This window comes from Euprymna scolopes, chromosome 3 (assembly GCF_053919585.1).
Source record: "Euprymna scolopes isolate OS-2025 chromosome 3, ASM5391958v1, whole genome shotgun sequence".
Lineage (NCBI taxonomy): Eukaryota > Metazoa > Mollusca > Cephalopoda > Sepiida > Sepiolidae > Euprymna > Euprymna scolopes.
The window spans coordinates 137,380,801-137,404,020 of record NC_136484.1 but is presented as its reverse complement, the minus strand read 5'-3'; the positions used below and the strand labels follow the sequence as shown (position 1 = coordinate 137,404,020).

The window sequence follows — 23,220 nt, the reverse complement described above, 5'->3', positions numbered from 1 at the left end:
GTCGCTTTTATTATAGGAAAAGGCCAGTCCACATGCGGCAAGCGAAAACTGTTGAATATTTATCTTCCCGAAGTCGAGCAAATTAAATAGACAGGCGAGCTCCGTTGTTAACTCTGAGATATTACGATTTACATGTAATATAAAAAGTTTTAAGAAGTTGTGAACCGACTGACCGCTTCTCTGAAAAAAGCCTTTTGTAGACATAGAGAAAAAGCGAACACACATACATACATTTTTGCTTTTATATTTATAGACTAGTGAGGGGTACCCGGCGTTGCCTGGGTGTTTGGAGGGTTTTGGATAAATCAAAACTCCGGGGGTGGGGGGTAATAAAAAAATGGTAGGTAAGTATGAGGATCGAACCCGAACTGTTGAGGCAAAGTTGGAAATTAAAGTGTGAAAAAAAAAAGAGTGCGACGGTTTTAACCATTGGGCCACCATGAGATGCTAACGGAAACACGTTTAAATTTATTTAACTTTACTTAGATTTTGCAGGTGCATGTTTTAATGACTTAATGAGGTCAAGTTTGACTGCGGGATAGTATTTCATTTAGTGCGGGAACGCTTTTTTTAATTTTTATTTTCCCAAGATATGGGGGGGGGGAACCAGCTCCCCTTGTCCAAATTGAATAGCAATTGTTTTCTGATATATGGAAAATATTTCCAGATTGATCAAAGCTGATTGCTTTCGGACATTTCCGCCGATAGACGGAAAATACCGCCAGAATTAGTGTCGTTTTTATTATAGGAAAAAGACTAATCTACATGCGGCGAGCGACAAATGTTGAATATTTATCTTCCCGAAGTCGAGCAAATTAAATAGACAGGCGAGCTCCGTTGTTAACTCTGAGATATTACGATTTACATGTAATATAAAAAGTTTTAAGAAGTTGTGAACCGACTGACCGCTTCTCTGAAAAAAGCCTTTTGTAGACATAGAGAAAAAGCGAACACACATACATACATTTTCGCTTTTATATTTATAGATGATGGATACTCCCATCAGTTTCAACATATAAAGTTTGCTATAATAACTAAGTTGTTCAGAAACCCATACAGATGTTTTGTTAATAGTCGTGAAGGCTTTGTGCAGCATCATCCACAGTTTTTCGTACAACTGCTAATCCCAGTCTGTGCAATGGCTGCCACATGACAGAGCAAACAATAGACCTCAGGTTTTACATTATTTTTCCTCCTTCTAGATACCTGTCTTAACAAAGACTGAGGGTGTATCTCTCCCAGTGGATTAAACACACCCCCAGATACGCACCTAGAAATTATTACATACAATGCCAAGAATTTCCAAATGGTCACTCATCTGGTACTGACCAGGCTTATCATTACTTAATTTCGGTGAGAACTGGTGTGTCAATGTGATTATGCCTGCCATGTGTGTATAAAACAGTAATCTACGAACGCGTATTTCGAGGTACTACCTCTCGTCAACATAGCTTGACTATTCTAGGATTCGAACCTCAGACCATACATACTATGGTCGAGTACATTAATTGTTATGCCACAAGGTTCTAGACGACTTTGTTATTTTTATTGCTTTTAAACTTTTGTCAAATTTTTTGTGTTGATTTTTTTTTTAAACAATAATACAGTTATTAACATCTCCAACCTTGGAAATCTAGGAAAATATTTTTCCTTAGAAGATCACCCATATTTTTGGCAGTAAACAAATATTATTTATTGTTATAGGAGAAATAACCAAAGGGCTTAATTGCTCGTACAAAAACATTTTTTTTTATTATTTTAATCAACACTATACATTAGTTTGATCTTTCAATACTTTTGGTTTCCTGGAGACTCAATTACGAGGCTGATAATACCAATTCAGTGTTAATGGAAATAATATTCAGATCCACTGGATATTGCAGTAAGGATTAAAAACCTTTTATTCTAACTAGATTCTGATGATGAGACATGGTTGGGTCTAAAATTCACTGAAGAATCAGGCTGAGTTTTCAGTGTTTCCATGAAACTGAATGTATTAATGGAAGATAAAACTTATGGACAGTCTCAATTGAAACAATTAAAAAAATATATTTAGACACACTGGATGTTGGAGGAAGATAGCAAGCCTTTTATTTTAACTAAATATTGATGAATATACAAGTTTAGTTTAAAAAAATGATCATTAAAATAATGATTTTGTATTTTTTAAAAAAATTCTTTCTTATTTGAGATCAAGCTGACTGAATGATCTCTGAAATGCCTGTGAATCTGGCAGATTAAAATGATTTGGTATTCTAGGATGTTTATATTATAAATGAATTTCTGAAGCACTATAAATAAATATTTAAGCTCTTCCTGTTCAGAATAAGTGCATTTTACTTGAAAAGGCTGACACCCTAAATCTTATAAATAATTCTTTGAGCTATTTTATGGGAATGAAAATTAAAATATCAAAAATAATTTGACTGATATATATATATATATATATATATATATATATATATATATATATATATATATATATATATATAATAATTTGACTGATATATATATATATCTCAGTCAAATTATTCTTGATATTTTAATTTTCATATATATATATATAAATGAATGGAATCTTCAGCACTCTTCAGTTTGCTCACTGATTAATTTTTTTCTGCTAGCTGGTTTTTACCTCAGATCTGGCATGACCAGATGGATAAAACCCAGGTACACCAAACAGACACATATATGGTTTTCACCTATATAATAAACTAAAGTCACCTTTTCTTGTACAACTCCAGCCATTATAGGAAAATAGTCAAACATTTCCTATGCAAAAAGTTAACACTAACCACTTAGGTAACTCCTAAAGTCTTTCATAAAAGTGTGCTTACATTTTGTTCCTATTTACAAATTATTATATTTAATCCAACTAAACTAATTGTCTCAGATATGTACTTCTGTAAAGAATGTAGCAAAGACTTTCACTCTCTTTTCATTAAGTTCTCCCAGGAAACTAATGATCATTAGGTGAATTCCTTCATAAATATAATTTTCATAAAGTTACTATTCATTATTAAAGTGTTTAACTCCTATTTCTTATATATTACTAAATAACAAATGCTCCCTAATTTTCAGTTACATTTTACCTGCATTCCTCCTTGTAATCAAGGAATAATAGAATATTAGAATTGGTACATTTGAGCAGTGCTCTCTAATAATTAATAATACATAAAATAATTTTTCAAAATACGGGAATGAATTACCAAACAACTTAAAATCACTTTCAAAATGGCATCCTAGCCTGATGTCTAGCCACTTAGTAAGTTATTTTTATAAATCACATATTAAGATTGCTTTCCTTTTTTATTTTTAAACGAACTACAAACCATGAAGTAAATATTAGTAACAGCTTCCTTTTAAAAGGACCAATTTTTTTTAACATTAAAAAGCATTAATTCGATTTTGTCTTTATATAATATCGAGTGTTATTTTTTTTATACACACCAGCATAACAGATAAATAACTTTGATTAACTTAGCTTCCTTTCAAAACAATCAGTTATGTTTAAACTATAAAAATAAAGTACATCAATTAATTTATTTTAAAAAAGTCAAGTATTGTTTGTTTTTCTTTTAAACTTAAAGCAATTGACAAGATAAATAACCAACTTTCAGCGATAGCTTTCATTTTAAACGACCAGTAAGTTATTTTTCAAAATTAAGTATTAAGACTTTTTTTTTTTTTGATAACAGAAATGACAAAGTAATTCCTAATTTTCGTCTATGGCTTCCATTTTTAAATGACCATTATTTTTTCCTTTTTACCTAAAACAAAACTGATTTATTAACACAAAATGAATTGCTAACTTGATACTTTTTCTGTTTACTAACCATACTGTTTATTGGATAGGATTTTTCAGTTAATTACATCTTCAAGTGCTAGTATAAAATAGTTAACTCCCTCTACACTTCTTGACATGTTCAGAATGAGTTTCTAAATGATGGCATTATTTCAGCATTATCTATAAACTGAACAGGTACACATATTGTTCAAGGATTGCTTTTTTTTCTAACAAAGTATAACAATTGCATACGAAACCCTCAACTGCTTTCTTTTAATTATGATTACTTTTTTAACTAAACACAAACTATTGGCTTTCTTAACTTCTTAATGATGGTATTTGTGAATGTATGTAACAGAAAATAACAGAAATTCCTGTTCTGCTTTTAACATTATGGATTCTGACATTTATGTTTTCATTTTATGTATTTTTTTATTGTTTTAAATGACCTATTTTCATCCAGACTTCTTTAAATAACACAAACAGCTAAAAGTTATGTGTAGTAATTAATACTACTGCAACAACATAAACAGCATAATTTCTTAGTAGAATGAATGACACTATTTTCTTCAGATATCAATATTACATCTCCGAATCTAAAACTCTGTTTTTCATTTACTTACTATATTACTTGTATATAAGGATTCCTTATGCGAATCAATAGAAAATATCTTTGGAATTATTTAGATTTGTACTTTTCCAATATTTAGCTTCCTACATTTTATTTTCGTACATATTCCAGAAATCTTTGGAAAAACCCCTTTGTTAAGATTTTCTCTATTTTTGGAGAAAAGGGCATCTTTATTTGTATCAGTTAATTTCAATTTTTTCTGTTTTAAATATAAATGAGGGAGGGGGGGAGAAAAATATACTATTTCAAATTTTTAATTTTTTTTTTTTTACAGTTTTTTCAATTCTGAAATTAACAACCATTTGACAAAAAAAAAAAAAAAAAAAAAACATGATGGAAAATTTCCATGTTTTGTTAAGTAAAAGTGATGATAACAAGCATTTGCAAACTTCACTGAACCATCTACACATTACAAACTGAGCTGTGCTCTTTTTTTTTTTTTTTTTTTTTTTTTAACCATTTACTAACCAAAACCTAAACCAACCCTAATCTAACTCAAAATTAGCCCTAACTTAACCCTAAGCTAAATTTTAATTTTAGTTTGCAAAGTTGGTTTAGTTCTGTTCATATTGTGTAGAAGCATTAAAACAACAAATTATTTTGACTGGTGGAAGCCTTAGAATCTTTTTATTATTTTTCCTTTTAAATGTTTGCATATCATATAAATGCAACAGAAAAGAAAACTCATCTTAATCCACACAGTGATCCTCCACTCTAAAACCTAAAATATTTTACAGATATTTTTTTAGAATTAAATCCATCTTTTATCGTCTATATCGGGCAATACAGGACATGGATCCTGCTAGTCTCTCTCTCTCTCTCTCTCTCTCTCTCTCTCTCTCTCTCTATTAGAATAGCAAAATTTTAAAATAATGAGAAAGAAGTGAACCATAATCAAATGTTAAAAAATAATACACAAGTCGATTAAAAAAAAAAATCACCAAGTGTAATAAAACTGAAGAAAAAAATGAACACTCTTCCGAATATTATAAAATAAATAAGTCGGTTAAGAAAAAAAAAAGAAAAAATCACGAAATGGCAAAAGAACGAAACCCAAAGCGCTTTTCGTACAGATGGACTTTTTTAAGGATATACGTCTGTAAGGAGGAATAGAAATTTTTTATTTTTATTTTTTATTTTTTTTTTGTAGAATTGTTGTGATAAAAAAAAAAAGAACCTTAGATGGAATGTGTCCCACGAAATAGTTCCAACTGCCAGTGAAGGTTTCTCTGCTTACACAAAGTGGGGGGCTGAAACGTATAGCAAGCACCTCGAGGACAGACAGGTGGTACTTAGTGTGTCCGCTGTGTAAAACAGAAAAACAATCCGAAGAGAATGTAGAAGCACAATCTTTTTCATCTACTAAGTGTTGTCCAATAGCCGATTCTACTAATTGGGAACTCCTGGAAATAGGTTGATGATCTCGAATGTAACGCGGCACATGCTGGGCGATTCTAACCTGAAGACGCTGGGTCGTCTTGTCTATATAGGCAGCACCACACTGACATTGAAATTTATAAACAGTATTACTTGACTGTGAGATAGGCAAGATGTCCTTACGAAAAGAGAGAAAAGCGCGCTTTGTAAAGAAAGCAATTCAGAGGGTTAAAGCACCAAAATTCGAAGTGACAAGAGGGGAAATCTTGTCTCCAATACGTTGGCCTTCAGGTCCAATCCAAGATAACTTGAGGTATACTGGAAATCTAGATGGACCATATTTGGGTTGCTCAGAAAAGGATTTTATTTTCTTGTTTACAATTTTGTTAGCCAATGGAGGTGGATAACCATTCATAATGAAAATAAAAATGCTGTTTCCTAGGAAAGGGGATAAACTCACAAAATTACATGCCCAACCTTGGACAATCCAGCACAAACATAAACCTCACAACCTTAAAACTAGGTATGTACACACAAAAAAAAGTTATTCTTACTTTCATGATCATTTCATATTTCCCCTCTCCTTCATTTATAGGGTGGAGTAGAGCAAAATGGATCAGTGAGGCTTAATGGGTCCATTCAAATAGTTATTATATTATAGAATGCTCTATATTCTTCCTATTAAAGATTTGTTATAGTAGTGGTAGCTATAAATATCAAGATCTAGTACCTATTCTGTTGCATATTGGAACTGCTTTTCATCTTTTGTTTGAAACAAACTTAGGTTTTCATTGAAGAGCCGCATTAGGAACTCATTCTCTACTCTCCTCAAGTTATGTATATATTTTAAATTAGTTCTAAAGCAGAAAAGAACGTGTGTGTTCTTTTGATATTACAAGACTTTTTACCTGTGTTCCCCTTTTAGAGATGATTAATATGTGCACTTTATATCGTAGTCAACTACCCACTCCTTCTATTCTCCAAAGTATGTTCATGGAATAAAATTTGTTACTGTCAGTTAAATTCAGTTTTAACAACATTATTTACAGAGAGATTGATGTGTTTTCTGTTGAGACCAGCATTGGATAACATCTTTATGTTTTCTTGAAGACCAGATGCTTATTTTTATTATGTTGATGACACCTTCTGTTTGTCCAACAATGAGATAGAAGCAAACATTTTTTTATGTCCCTCAATAATATTCATCCAGTTCTCAAGTTTAGTTTAGATAAGGAAGCCAATTCTTCTCTTCCGTTTCTTGATTTGTTCGTTTGTAAAGCTTCCTCTGGTTTTCTCATTTTAGTGTATCAAAACCAATTTTTATTGGTCTTTATACTCGTTGGGACTCATTTTGTCCCGTAAAAGAAAGTTTAATTAAGACTCTTGCCCATAGGCCTTAATGATTTGAAGGCCAGGCTGGATAATAAACTTAAATTTATAACTGACTCTCTGCAATAATGGCTGTCCTTTTTGACATTGTTGAATCTATTAAAAATAAAATGTTAAATTTTTATAAATCTAAAGAGACTTCTGTTGACAGATATCCTATTTACCTTGGCTTATGATGGATTTGCCAAACAAATCTTTGTCTATACAACAATGTTACTTTGCCTTGAATACACAATTTTATTTTTTCACCAGGTCTATTTTGATGTCAGTTCCTAGTAAAATAACTTATCTACTTTCTTTAGTCAAATTAAATTTTACAATGAAACTCAAATGAATGGAACAGCATTATTTGGTTATGTACTCTCTGATTTACATAAAGGGAATAATTTCATACATACACACACATGCTATACACATATATTTACTATTTTAAAAACAATAGTGAAAAAAGAATAAATCATTGAAAAAGTAAATCGCTGTAATCTAACATATATAGTTGTTTGATTTTCAAAGTCATACCAAAATAGCAATTCATCCATATTTGACTTTAACTAGCCAGTCATATTTAACAGTTATCACTTTGAAAAAATTGAAATTCTAATCGCTTTCATCATTTATACATGTCCAATGTATAAATTTATATCTGGTCCAATGACTTTCAGTAAGAGATAACTTCCAGATATATTTATATTATTACTTCTTTTTAATCATTTTTCATTATTCTATATTTTATTTAAAACTATAAAATTGTTAAACTTTTCACTTAAATAATCTTATGCTTTTGACTTGTTAATTTAGTGTTATCAAACAAAGATCATGTTTTGATAAGAAACAAACTTTGTTTAAATAAATCTAAATAAAATGAAATTACACTTATTACTTTATTTTATTCACATTCATTTTTTTTTCTTTACATAGCAATGATTTGGATTTCTTTTTAATTTTTAAAAAATTTACATTTTTTAATTTATAAAAATAATAACAACTAGCAGGATCCATGGAAATTTCATGGAATGAAAAATATATTTAATCAACAAATATGTTTTGATAAAGCTGATATTTTTCTGGATAGTACAAAAATTTAGTTTTTTGAACAGAAAAACCAGTAACATGCAACAAATACGAGTTTATTACTATTTCTATGAAAATAGTGTCCATTGTATTTTAAATGTATAACTTACCCAAAGGAGATAAATTAATAAATACTCAAAAAGTAATATTGTGCTACATAGTTCAATACAAATAATAAACTTATATTGTAAGAGGCAGTCTTCAATTTACTCCGTCAATCTAGCACTTCTTGGCAGACAATGTTCTTTTTTTTTTTTACTCTTTCTTTCGAATGCTCCCCTTTTTTTATGTAATGTTTCGCTGACTTTCTTCAGTAAAGAACTGCTGCACATCAAAATTACTATGAGTTCCGTTCTCACAACATTACAACAATAATCATATATTACTTTAATGATATTCGAAAACAAGAGAAACAAAGGGAGGTTACTCTCATTTTTGTCCAAGGTTGTGAATTTGGCCTTTTTTTTATTTTTTTATTTTTAATTTTTTTTTTAAAGCAGTTTGACCATCAAAAATTGTATTTGGCATTTTTCAAAGCGTAACATACAGATTAGCTAAGGAAGGGATAAGTAGAATATTATATAGATATTAGTTATGCTAACGTTTCTTCAATACAAGGAGAAAATGTTTTTTACTTCATTTGTATCTGGAAAACGAAAATGTATTGTCTTAAAAATGTGTATTATTTGCTTTCGTAACATGAGTTTAATAAACTTTTTTAAGACAATACATTTTCGTTTTCCAGATACTAACATTTTCTTACTGTAAATCTAAATAGCAACTAAAATCATGATGACGACGACCACCAGCATCGGTTTAGTGCCTACTTTACATGTTTGCTTGTGTTGGACAGCTTTAAGAAATTGACTTTGAAAGTAACCTATTTGTGACCATGTCTTTTCCAGTCCATTTTTATCACTTACCTTTTATTCTTAGCCTTCCCATGTGAACTGAATATGCTATCTCAACTGTTCTACATCTACTAACCCAAAATCTCTCATCCATATTTTCAATTCTATTCTTCTGCATACATCTCCCTATATTGTCCACATTTAATCTTCCTCTGAGGTTATCAAAACTAAGTCTGTCTTTAAGACAAGATCCATATCATTCTCATAACATTAACCACTATACAACACGTGTTTTCAACCCTTAACTCCTACTAAGTATGACTTTAAAAGGCATTCAGTGATGAGGTCCCATTAGGAAGCTGTGAGGAATGTGAAGTTGTCTCTATTTACCATTGCTTCCAAATCCACTTTGGCCCAGATTGGTAATATCTGTTAGGGCATCTGATGCTACCAAATCAGGCTGTCTGAAGTTATTGAATGGCACCAAACACTGATGTTATTGCTTTTTCCCCTTTCCCTTTGCAAAACTCAATTACATTCTGCAAATCGAAACTATTTTTTCTGTAAAGCAATCAAACCAAACACCATAAATAAATATTTGAAGATATAAAAAAATTTGAAACATAAAACCTTTTTCCAAAATTACTAGATTTGGCATTAAATAACCTGAAAAGGGTTGATATGTTGTAAAACAAAACTGCCAAACCAAATTCCATGAATAAAATTTTTTAAGCTATAAAGAATTTGAAGCATAAAAACGTTTTCCAAAATTATTGAATTCAGCATTAAATAACCCCAAAATGGTTGATATGCCATTAAACAAAAACAGTCAACCAATCAACCTTCATGGGCTAGGTTTCATTTCCATACACCATCATCAAAATTTCTTGATAACCTCAATAGTTTTGCCATCCAGATAAACTTTTCCACATCTGAGTTCTCATCTCTCTCCATGCTTACATTTCTTGCACACAGATTGGTTATCTTCTTTTAACCTAGCAACAATTCCATCACAGTTTTTGTGTACCCAATGCTTACAGATACCAAAAAAAAAAAAAAAAAAAAAAATTTTTATAAACTGAGCAAGGGAACAACTTCTTCACTACTACCAGTAATGATCATTTTGATTTTGGTAACATTAATTTTCAAACCTCTACTTTCAATAGTATTCCAACAAAGTCTTTAACTTAACGAATAAGTCATCCATTTTTTCACAGGCAAGTACTGAATCATTAATATGCAGTATTTCTACCGGGCAACCCATACGCAACTCTCAACAATGCTTCTAAGACACAAATGAAAAGCAACAGACACGGTACAGAACCCAGATGTACTCTTATTTTAAGATTCAAGCTGTCACTAAATGTGCTTTTAATTCTACCACAACTTTGAGCATTTTTGTAAATTGTTTGAACGACATTCACCAGCCAATCATTTATCCATAGTTTACATAAATCTCACCATTCTGGCAAAAGCTTTCTACAGAGTTTTTTTTTTTTTTCAAATTAAAATTTATTTTTATTTATTTTTATTTTATTTTACTTATTCCTGTTTCAGTCACTCAATAAAATTGGTTTTGTCAGTACTCCCAAACAACATTTTTATTTACACCATATCATAAACATGAGATACAGAAATTAAACCTAGGCCTTAAATATTTGGTTGCAATTAATTTCATTAATAATTTATTTGTACTTAGAGTTAGAGGTTTTAAAAATGTAGCTGTTTTAATCATCTGCTTTCAAATAAAAGGTAAATTGCCAAGAATTAATTTTCTCTATACTTAAATAATTATCTAATTTTTTTTCTTTTATACATACTCTCATAATTTTTAACAACATATCAAGTTTGAAGAGTTGAACTTAATTTAGGTCATGAGGGGGGTATTTTCAATTGATTTCAGCATAAATTAAGTGTCCACCATCGAAATAACTTTTTTGTGAAAAACTGTGAAAAATACCTTATATTTATTCACTCTATTTACTGTTGTTAATTGATGCTCTTCTTTTTCTACCTCTTTTTTTTTTTTTTTTTTTTTTGAATTTCTTTTTTTTTTTCACCTTCTCTGTCTTATTTTTTTCCTTTGTTTTCTTCACCACCACAGTTTGTCTCTTGCTACCTCTCATCACACTTATTTAAAAATTCTTTTAAGACAACTTAAATGTGTTTATAAGAAATGAGTCTCTATTCTTACACAATACCCATCCCTAAACTAGAAATTATTTTTCACCTGAGTAAATATTTTGTTGAATAACATTCTCGGCCAAGTGAGTATGCATACCAAATTTGTTTTGCTTTGTTTAAATGATGGCTAAGAGAATACTATGACAAAAAAATTATTGCTGTATATGTGTATATAAAACTATGTGTCTGCGTATTTGGTAAACAAATTCAAGGTAGTTTGAATTTATACTTAAATGTATAAATATGTTAAGGGTTTTATTCATACACTGTATGTGTTCTTTGAAACTGCATTAAAGTGTTAAGATAAGCCACATTTCTTAATGAGATTATGAAACAAAAAACAACTTTAGTATGTTATGTTTTTTTATTAATCATAAAGAAGGCAGAGGAATTCTTACTCTTACAGTTAAGTCATAATACTGCTAATGAAATCACCGGATACTAGCTTAATAATAGATAATTTTTTTTCACTTTTTATTGATGAAAAGCACTTTCTTTCTTGCTACTTTTTTTTTTTGCTGCTTTCGCTGACAAGAAGAAAGGGGAGATGAAAACAGAATGCAAGCTATTCTAGATTTAACCAACCACTACATGTTAATCAACATCTTTGATAATCGTTCAAAAATAGAAAATTAAACAAAATACTGATAGAAACCCATCCAATAAATGCTACTGTAACATTTATGTGTGTGTGAGAGAGAGAATTGATGTTGTGAGTAAATTGGTTAACACGCTTTAGTTAGAAATAGAGGTTATGAGTTCAAACCTTATTCAGGAATAAGTATTTTTACTCTGATTTTAACCTAAAACATTTCAATTTATAATATTATGCAGATTGTTTTTTTTTTACTTTTCATTTTTCTGGAGTCTACGTATTTTATGGAAATTTAGACTCTGGACAATGCTGAGTAGCTTTACTAGTAATAATAGTAAAATAGAAATGTTATGTTGTATCAATGAATGAAGCATAAACCGTTAATTTAATTAAAATAATTGAAAAAAACAAAACTTTTGCATTTATTTATTTACATAACATGAAAAACATAAGTTATGACATATTTCATTATCACACAAAATACTGAAATAAAAATTGGGCAGAAAAAATATAGTCATCGTCTTTATAAACAAAGAAATGTGATATTTTCTTTTTATAATTGTCTATATTAGACATGTTAACTTTGAGTTAACATTCTTTCTTAACGTTTTTTTTTTTTTTACTTTTTTCAGTGTTTCACGTGTCTGATAAAACTTGACATAACTTAGGTCTTTTAATTTTTGTTGTTGTATTTTTACTAAAACAAAGTTTAAGTAAAAAAAATCAAAACAAAACATTTATTAATGCAGAAATCTATTACTCTCTAAATAATTTACTTAGCGCTGAAATAGGAATTAATCCTAAATAGAAGGGGAGGGAAAATGTTCATAATAGTGAAATAAAACTTAACAAAAAATTGAAATTTGGAAAATTCAGTTTTATTGATTTGTATTTTAAGTAAAAGATGTTTTTTTTTGTTTTTTTTACTTCAGACAAACTATATTTATGATTTATTTGCTCTTTTCACTTGTACAGAAAAAGAGAAACGAAAGGGCGTGAAAACTACATCAAATTTTCTTATTGTTTTTAAAAGAACCTCCTTCTCAGAGGAAAGGAGGAGAAGCAGTCACCTCTTTCTCACTGTGAACTCTTATACCTTTTCGGTATATCTTTTTAACTAGCTAAAACATGAGTTTCAGTTAAATTATCTCTTTTGATAATGACTATTAATGAGCATACAGGGTGGAACGATAAACTTGTTGCCCTAAAGAAAATAACACTACAGTTTTATTTTAAAACTTTTATTGAAAAATTTAATTCAGGTAACTTGATTATGTAGTAAAGCTGAGATCTATTCAATGTAGCCACCTTCAGCCTCAATCACTGCCTCAATATGAGTCTGGAACTAGGAGCATGCCTTTTCCACAAGTGCCGGTGATCAAGCTGACTTTGGTGTTGTGGGAGGTCATATTGGTGATGTATGACCAAATGAAGTAATCCAACGGGGGAGGAGGGGGGCAGTGAAAGAAGGGTACAAAGTTGTAGCACTCCTTCTGAAGACAAGCCTAGGTGTTTTTGGACTTATGGGCTGGTGCTGAGTTTGTCAGTGGCCATCCGATTGTATCAGAGGATCACCACACTCTTCAGTATGTTCAGATACACTTTGGTGTTGACTTTCAAGCCAACTTTGAAGATGTGAGTTGGCATCATCTGGCCTTCACTTGAAACCACACCAAAGACCATAATCATGGCTAGAAACTTTGCTTTCATCACTCTGAGCACATCCCTGTTATTCGTGGCAATTCAGCAATGCATTTGGAGGGTGCTGACAACGGTCCTGTTGTCATAATTTGGATCAGTAGAGAGCATGAGTTGTACAGTGGCGCATCTCCGATCTTGCTCATTGAATATTGTATCATTTTCAAATATAATAGAAGGCTCCTATCACTCTTGGGATTTGTACACAACTGGCCAACTAATAGATGGTCTGCAACAAAAAAGAAAACCAGTCTTCATAAAAATCATGTCGTCTTTTCTATGGCAACAATTTTATTGTTCCACCCTGTATTATATGAGAAAGGTTTTCATAATTTATTCTTTTTTTTTTTAATTAAATTAAGTAACTACTCGTAATATCGAAACTATTGCAGATATAGAGAAAAAATGGCATAATGAAATTACAAATGTGTGTGTGCATATCTGGGAAGCCTTTTTTCTTGAAGGCATATTTCATTAAATATTACAGATGACTTGTGTCTGTATGGTGCTCGGAAAAAAGGGCCACTTTTGCTAGGGAGGAAAATTGCGCCATTATTGAGTAAATTAATTCATTAAAAATAGATTTTATAGCTGTTTTTGAGGGAAATATAGTTTTAAAAAGAAACTACTACCCAACTAAAAAATATATTAAAATAGTTCTTTTTTTTTATTAATAAAAATAATATACAAGAACAGGGCATTTATTACTATAGACAACAAACCGAAAAAAAGTGGTAAAGAAACAAATGTATAACACATAAATGTTACGAAAGGCAAGATAAGTTACTCTTCTATCTCACTGGATAAGTTTTGGCACTTGTGCATTATTGTTGCAGAACTTTTTTGGTTTCAGTTTGAAGAGCACACATCAGGGGGAGACAATGCAATTTCAGGACATGGAGAATCGAAAATCTTAACAAATGTCAACAACAATACAATAACATGAAATGAAATATTATCTGAACATTTATTAAATGAAAATAAAATTAAAAAAAACAGAAGTTAAAAAAAATTATTAATACAAAATAAATGAAAGTTGTCAAAGTATGACTTAAAATTTATAAATAGTTATGAACAGTCATTAATGAAATTCACGTTTTCTTTTTACACATTTATTGAATTGAAATAAAATTTTTAAAAATTCTAATAATGCAAAATAGTTTTTTATTAATGCATGTAAATTTTTCTTTACAAGGGATTTTTTTAAATGCAGAAATGAATGAAAGTTATTAAAATGTATGACTTTTAATTTGTATTGTTGCATTGTTGTTGACATTTGTTAAGATTTTCAATTCTCCATGTCCTGAAATTGAATTGTCTCCACTTGATGTGTGCTCTTCAAACTGAAACCAAAAACGTCAATTCATGACAGTAATGTACAAGTGCCTAAGTTTTTAGTATTTTAACTTGTTTTAAAGCTTTATTCAGTTTGAAAAACAAATAGTGGAAAATTCTATGTGCAAACAAGAAAAAATGGCAAACATGTAACAGTCACATCTTTGATAATCGCTCAAAAATCGAAAATTAAACAAAATACTGATAGAAACCACCTAGTAAATACTACTGTGATATTTATTTGTTATACATGTATATATATATATATATATATTTTTTTTTTTTTGCTCTATTGTAAAAAATACCCCAAGAACATATTGATTGAAAATAGATTTTATAACCATTCTTAAGGGAGATCTCTACTATTATATGAAAGGAACTTTGTGTGTACAAGTTCCTTTCCTATGGATTCAAAAATGGCTGGGCCGATCTTTTTGAAATTTCACACAAAGTTACTTGATGTGTCTGGGACTTACATGAGTTTTCTATTGGAATGCAGCTGGTAAGTATTGAAAATCAATCGAAAAATTCTGATTAAAGAAAGAAGTCTGATTTTGACCAAAGTTAACACTTTTATACAACCTGACATCGCAAGTGCATTTGAGAAGTTTTATCACTGCACAAGCAGAAAGGTTTAGCCTATATAGTCAACTTTAGATTCTTTTATAAGACAGGGGTGCATTCAAAATGTTTCTTTTTAAAGCACAATTGAACTATGATACTTGACTTTTGCATTTTAAACTTGAAGTAAAGCCACTATTTATAGATAATTTTATTAAATCAACAGTAGATTCTCTCCAGTGCAATGTAGACCACAACATATTGTGGACTAAGTCGCTGCAAGGAGGCATGTGATGCTTCTCAGTACATTGCTGGGAAGAGGTCCCTAACTAGAGCAGGCAATTAATTGATTTGATTAATAATGTGCCATTTCACCAATTACAATGACAATAAAAGTATGGGAAAATGGAAAATTTGTTTATCCTCATTTAATCCCGGACAATGTTGAGTCTCCTTACTAGTATAAAAGAGACTACCCTCCAATAGAATGATTGAAAAAAATAATACAAGAACGTGTTCTTAGAACACTTACAAAAAGTAATAAAGTTTTATTTAAAACTATTTTTAGGCAATATGGTCAGCAATGATTAAAACACTGAATAATTATATTTTAAAGATTTTATGAAGTAAATTAGAATTTTATTTATTGACAAGAAATACAATCAGATTAAGAATCAATTTTATTCAAAACTAGCCGTATCTATTGCTGTTGTCTAGGTACAAGCATAATTAATGGCCAACCCCCAAAATGTATAAACATTAAAAATTCATCAAAATTCAGAAAATCAGTCAATTTTGACGAAATTTTCAGTCTTTATTAAGTAACGATCACAGAATATAATGAAACCATTATTATTTTTTTTTAAATCTTAGTGAAAATATGATTTTGTGTAAACAAAAACACCTTTGCTAAAGTACTAAATAAAAGCATTGATTTATTTTTGCTTTTTTATGAAAGTATTGTAAATATAAACAATTGCACATTTAAAAAAAAAATATTTCAAGAACATTATGAAAAATACTCATAAATTTGTGTTAATGAAATCGACATAACGTGAAGGAAAATTAATTTATTTAACTAATTATCATTGAATTAAGCATTGTTATTTTCACCAAAAAATAAAATAAGTGCAAAAATATTTGACGTAATTTCAATGATAACAATTCTCGCTAAGTTTTATTATAATATTTTCCTTGTAAGCATAAACATATAAATATCAAGGTAAGATTATTTTTATAATCTTAAAAATAAAATTGAAAAAAATTGAGATCCAGAATCACTAAGAAAAAAATAATTAAAAAATGGGATTTATTTCTACTAACGGTTAATTTGGAGAAGTAGAGATGGACAACATTGTAAGAAAAACAAACATGATTTGCATCCTACCCACTATATTCTATTTAATGAATAATAGTTTTAGTTTATTTTTTAAAGAATAAATTGTTAGTGCAATCAATGATTTTAATTGACGTTTTCACACACGAAATGCACATTTTTACTTTTATTTAAAAAGGATTAATTTATCATTATATTCAAGAACAATCAAGTCCTCATGTGAAAAAGTAAATAAATGTTCTAATTAAATAAACCATTCTTTTTTTTCTTTTTTTTTTTTACAACAAAATAAGATTATCTAAACTAATGAATATTTTTAATAATCTTCAAAAATATGAAAATTAAGGTATAACAATGTTTCAATTTCTGAATAGATTTAAAAACAAAATTAAATTTTTGACATTTTGGGCTTCCATAGAAATTCTATGTAACGCCTTGTCGTTTGAGTTAGCGAAAGCCAGTTTCTATTACTAAACCTGCTTGTTGGAGATAATTAATAATTTTTTGTGTAAAAACAATTTTTTTTTTCGAATTCAGTATCTTAACACTTTATATAATTATGTTTGAAGTAGTTCCTGAAAACTATTATTTATCTTTGAAGATAGTTTTACAATTTATTTTACTTTCAAATTTAGTCAGATTCATAGCTGATGTTAAAACATTTTTCATAACTTCTTTTTCCTGTGTGAAAATATATTTTTTCCTTTTAGAAATTAACTTTAGGCTTTAATCTTTCAAACGCAATAAAAAATTAATTAGAATCTTATAAAAAAAATATAAGCCGAATTTCAAAACCATAAGCCCTGTCAGTTTTCACCAATAAATTGCACATGCCTAGCGTTGCCCAAGTTTTTAATTTAATTTTCTGTTTTGTTTTGCTTTTTTCAAACTACACTGTCTATTTTAATTATTACAATATTGTTTGCTCATTAAATTATTAATCAAGCCAAATTGTTACAAAATTTAACTAATTTCCTTAAGATAATGTTCTAATCTCTATTTATAAAAATTATTGGATCTATTTAATAGTTTAAATACTTCCAATTTCTTTCAAATATCGAATAGTCAAAAAGTAATTGATTTTGCCTGCTGTTTCTTTTGCACATGCTCAAAAAGTTGCTTGATTTTCAACCTTCCATATCCATCTGTCTGTAACTCAGATAATAATGATGTTGGAAAAATAAATAACTGCTAAGGCTGGAGTGTTAACTGTTCTGGTTTCAATTCTAGGAGATGGTATCCAAGTCATATTTTTTTAATAACTTTTGAAATCCTTACTATATTGGATAATAATCAACAGAGAAATGGCTCTATAATAAGAAATCTGTATGAATTAAAATATAATATTTCTGCATATTTTATGACTGTGAAACATCATATGACCGTGCTAGTATATATATATATATATATATATATATATATATATATATATATATATATATATATATATAAATAAAACCATTTTTATCAGCAATACACATTATTTTATCGGATAGTTTGCGCATTCGAACTCATTGTTACCCATCTCCATTAAACAAAAGTAATGAAATAAAATTCTACGACACGATTAAAGCCATCATACTGTATTTCTTATTTTGTTAGTAGTTGGGACAAAAAATCAATTACTTTTTGTCAGGTGTAAGTCAAAGTTCCGACAAAAAGAAAAAAATCAACAAACACACAAAGAAAACGGCTTAATAAGACAACAATCTCTTAGAATTTCAGTCGAGGCTCCCATCTTTGTCCTGTTCCTGTCCCCTTATTACTTTCTACTTTGCATCAATCACATATTTTGTTTTTCTTGTTCAGTTGTGAGGAAAGCAATATGTTCTTCCAAGACTTCATTCATACAATTTAAGGGAAGTGTATTTTCTTTATTCCTTGGCCTTTAAAGGTCCTTGTTTACCTTCATCCAGTGACATGAATGCACCCTGTAGAATGATCCTCCATGTTGGATCAATGCACATTGATCCTCTTTATCCAAAACTTTGGCAGGGTCACACCATCCTTTATAGTTTTGTCTTCTAAAATTTGATAACTCTAACTTTAACAACTAGTTCTAACTGAAAAAGGATCAAAGAAAATATATGCAGATGAAAGTTATTTGGAATATTTAATGAAAAAAATATTAAATATTAGCAAAGATACCTGCGCTTTGTGTGTTGCTGTATGATTGGCTACCCACTAAGCAGGCACCTGAGCAAAGTCCCGACCTTAACATTTGACCGTAACCTTGAAAAATAGAATAGTATGCACTATCCCTAGGTAGGAGACCATCATCATGTCAAGATTGGTCATGATCGTTCCAGTGGTGTGGGCTGCGGGAGAGTATGTATATATATATATATATATATATATTTATACATGGGCTATTACCTTGACCTTTGACCGTAACCTTGAAAAATGGTGTGCACCATCCCTAGGTGAAGGACCATCATCATGCTAGATTTGGTTATGATAGGTCCAGTGGTGTGGCCTGTAGGAGAGAATATATACATAGGCTATAACCTTGACCTTTGACCTTAATCTTAAAAAATGGTGTGCATCATTCCTAGGTGAGGGACCATCAACATGCCAGGTTTGGTCATGATCTGTCCTGTGGTTTGGGCTGTAGGAAAGTTGTACACACAAGCACACGAATGCTATACTTTATATATAGATAATTATTCACAGACAGGTGTTTTGCTATTTTGTGATGCAATGTAATGTCATATACAGCATATATCATAATTAGTTGAAAAAACAAAAAACAAAAACAAACTATAATAAATTCTTTAGGAAAAGAATGGCGATAGGTTCCCCTCCACTATTAAGGTGAAAAGAAGGATAGGTTATATATTTGTATATATCTGTATATAAAAATTATTTAGCAGAAATTCACCATGTGCATTCAATGTCTCCTTGCTCTATTTGTTGTAAAAACATTTCTGGTTCCTGGCAGTTGTAAATGGCCATTAACCTTCCCCTTATACATGTAGCTGTGGATGGCTCCCAATTTATGTTTGGTTGCAGGAAAACATACCAAATTCCTATCTGCTCATCTCTTGACTAGCATTCACATCGGTGGAGACTTCAGTGTTCACTCTGTTGGATGGCTAACCCACTCAGACAAAACATGTTGAGGGGAGGTTCTGTCATGATTTCTCCATTGCACATAACCTAACACTTATTGAACTCATCTGTGTGCCAAATACTGACGGACAGTATGCAAATCTCCTAGACTTTTTTCTTACAACATGCCCAGAACTGTAATCCTCTTCCATTCTGTTTCCACTGAGATCTTCTGATCACTCGGTTATCTCAGTTAAAATAAAGACAAAATGCAATAAGTCCTCAGATGTATCTCTCCATTGAACAGTATATTGATACTCTATGACTTTTATATCAGATATACCTCTGCATTCCATGTTCCAAAAACATGTGTCCTCTAAAGTAGCAGACCTGACTGACTGGTTAACTGTCAATATAGACCGCTTCATACCCTCCAAGAAATTCCATCAAAAACATAACAGCCAGTTGTGGTTCATCTCAGAATGTGCTGCTGCCATTACCCATAGAAACCATTATTTCAATTACTTTCAATGAAATAGATGTCCTCAAACTAAAGCTGCCTTTAGGACTACCAGAAACCATTGCAAGTGAGTAATAAAGAATGCAAGAGAGTCATATGCTCAGTACATCAAGTCTAAAGTAGCTGAGCAGTGACTTGGTTCCTACAAGTTTTGGCGAATAACAAGCAGGGTCCTGAACAGAGGTGTGTTCTCTATCCCAACCATTATCACTGGACTTGAAGTAATCTTGTCAACATCAGACAAAGCCAAACTTTTTGCAAGGAACTTTGCAGCAAATTCTACCTTTTGCGATTATGGCTACTTAATACCCGTATTTCTTCCTGTGACTGAAAACATGCTATGTAACATACAAATATCTGTGCATGATGTTGCCAAACTTATCAAAAACCTTGATTCCAGTAAAGCAGTTGGCTCTGACGGCATTTCAATCATATTGCTCAAAAAGCTTGGACTTGAACTAGCTTCCATACTTATGAAACTCTTTAAACATTGCCTTAAAGAGAAATGCTCTCAACACCTTAAAAACTTCATCAGTTTGCCCTGTATTTATAATTCTGGAGATCGGTTTACCTACTCTCAGTACAAACTAATCGGTCCCCTGTGCATCATGAGTAAGTTGCTGGAATCTGTGATAAACAGAAGTAAAAATAACCTACTTGGTGACATGCAATATGATTTCCATTCTGCTAGAGCTACAGCTGACGTGTTAACAGTAACACCACACAAGATTAGTGAATCTCTTGACAGGGGTTTCGTTTCTAGATCAATTGCTCTTAACATATCAAAGGTTTTTTAAATGTTTTTTTTTTAATCATAGGTTTATAAGAGTAGTCATCGATGTACAGAAGTCAAAAGCTCATAGTATCAATGCTGGCATCCTTCAGGGTTCTATCCTGGGCTCAATTCATTTCCTGATCTTCATCAACGATCCCTCAAATCACATTCTTAGATCATTTGTGACATGTTTGGCAACACTTCAAAGGCCAGCAATAACCAAAATCATTCTGATTCTCTCTCTTCTGACCTTGAACATGTATTGCAATGCAATGGTTAATTTTAATGGCTCTCGTCATGTTTTGCTAAACTTCTGGGACTGACCCTCACTCCTGATCTGAGATGGAACTCGTACATCAAATCCGTTGCCAAGACCATTGAAAAAAATGGTTGGATCATTCTACCGTTCCAGTAGATATCTCAATGTCAAAGCAATCCTCTATTTATAAGAGCCAAGTACGTCCTAGGATGAAATACTGTTACCCCATCTAGGCACTAGCTGCTTGGATTACCCTATGCTTTGAGAGTTCAAAACCGGTTCTGAAAGCTAGTAGGTGATGCCCTTTTCTCTTCCCTGCAGCCTCTTTCTCATAGAAGAGATGTTGTAAGTCTGCCTCTACTCTATCATTATTTTCATGACAGATGCTCGGCTGAGGTTCAATTTATGGTCCCCCCCTTGCCAGACATTCATACGCCTAATATCATATCGAATGTATTCCTCAGGAAAAAATGAATTTATCACATTTTAAAAATATGGGAAATGTAAATTATAGGTGTCATTATAAATTTTGATATTTGGGACAGTCCATCTTTTTTAAAAAATGTGTGTTTTGAAATTTTACTTGAATGTAATTTTGCCAATAAAAGTTGTTTTCAGAAACATGTATAAATATAGATTGAAATATTTGAAAGATTTAATTCTGTAGCAACATTCTAATATTTAAAATTATAATTAAAGTTTTGAATTTTTAAAATATACCTTATATATTTTTGTTATTTCTTTGCAATTGATAGTTGCTTTTATTTCCAGGCAAACGCTATGGTTTTGTGGATGTGACGGCTTGCGTGTCTATGTGTGTGGGTTTGGCAATTTTCACTATTGCTGACAGCACAGTTTCTCCAAACTTTGATACTTATGGTGCGTATATTTTATTTATGTCTGCATTATATACATTGCTTACTTTCATTGACTTTCACAATTTTACTCTTTCTCTTTCCCCAAAACAAAAGGTTCAAATTAATTTTATTTGAAGACAATGGGAGGTGTACGTCGTGTTTAAATGAATTAATAATAACTGGCAGAACTCTGTGGAAATTATTTAGTGTCACTCTGTATTAATTACTGTTAATATTATTATTCCTTTCAAAATAACAAATGTCTGTCAGTAATATTAAGAAAAAATGGCTTTCTTCCATAATTGTCATTTTCAGCTAAATATGCTTTAAATGATTAAAACAAATATCTCTTTTGTATTTATGTAAAATTGTACAATTAATTTAATTCTTTTTGAAACAATAAATATTCTGCTTTCTTCCTATAAAAATAATTGTAAGCTAAATATTATTCACTTCTTGAAATTTTTTGTTTAAAATTCTATTGTTTTAATCAGCAACTTAATTTGATTTTAAATTTTAATTTCAAAATGGGAAAAGTTTCAATTGTTTATATTAGCAATACCAATATAATCATCAATCACCATCTTTTATAATCAGATGATCCTGGTTTTTAGTGTGTGATAACATACAAACATGAAATGCATTAGCATGTTATATAGAATTATATAGATTAATAAAGATCGATCATTATGAAGTTAATGTAGAGATGTTAAATCTTCATGGTGACTGTGACCAAAAACCGTAACCATGGCCGGAAATTTTGTTTTCATCACTCTGGGTACATCCCTGTTATTTATGGCAATCCAGAAATGAATTTTGAGGGTGCTGGCAATGGTCCTGTTGTCATAACTTGGATCGGTAGAGAACATGAGTTGTACAGTGGGGCATCTTTGATCTCGCTTGTTGAACATTGTGTCACTTTCAGACATGATAGAAGACTCCT

The 23,220-nt window shown here is 30.5% G+C and overlaps 1 protein-coding gene across 2 annotated transcripts in view; it reads left to right on the top strand.

The window, feature by feature from the left end:
• LOC145259143 (adenosine 3'-phospho 5'-phosphosulfate transporter 2-like) overlaps positions 1–23,220 on the top strand; it is a 151,878-nt gene that overhangs the window by 82,784 nt on the left and 45,874 nt on the right. For both annotated transcript variants that reach the window (XM_080116854.1, XM_080116845.1), the window contains exon 5: positions 22,192–22,299. In XM_080116854.1, the coding sequence (XP_079972980.1) occupies positions 22,192–22,299 (108 nt within the window). The remainder of the gene's footprint in view (positions 1–22,191; positions 22,300–23,220) is intronic.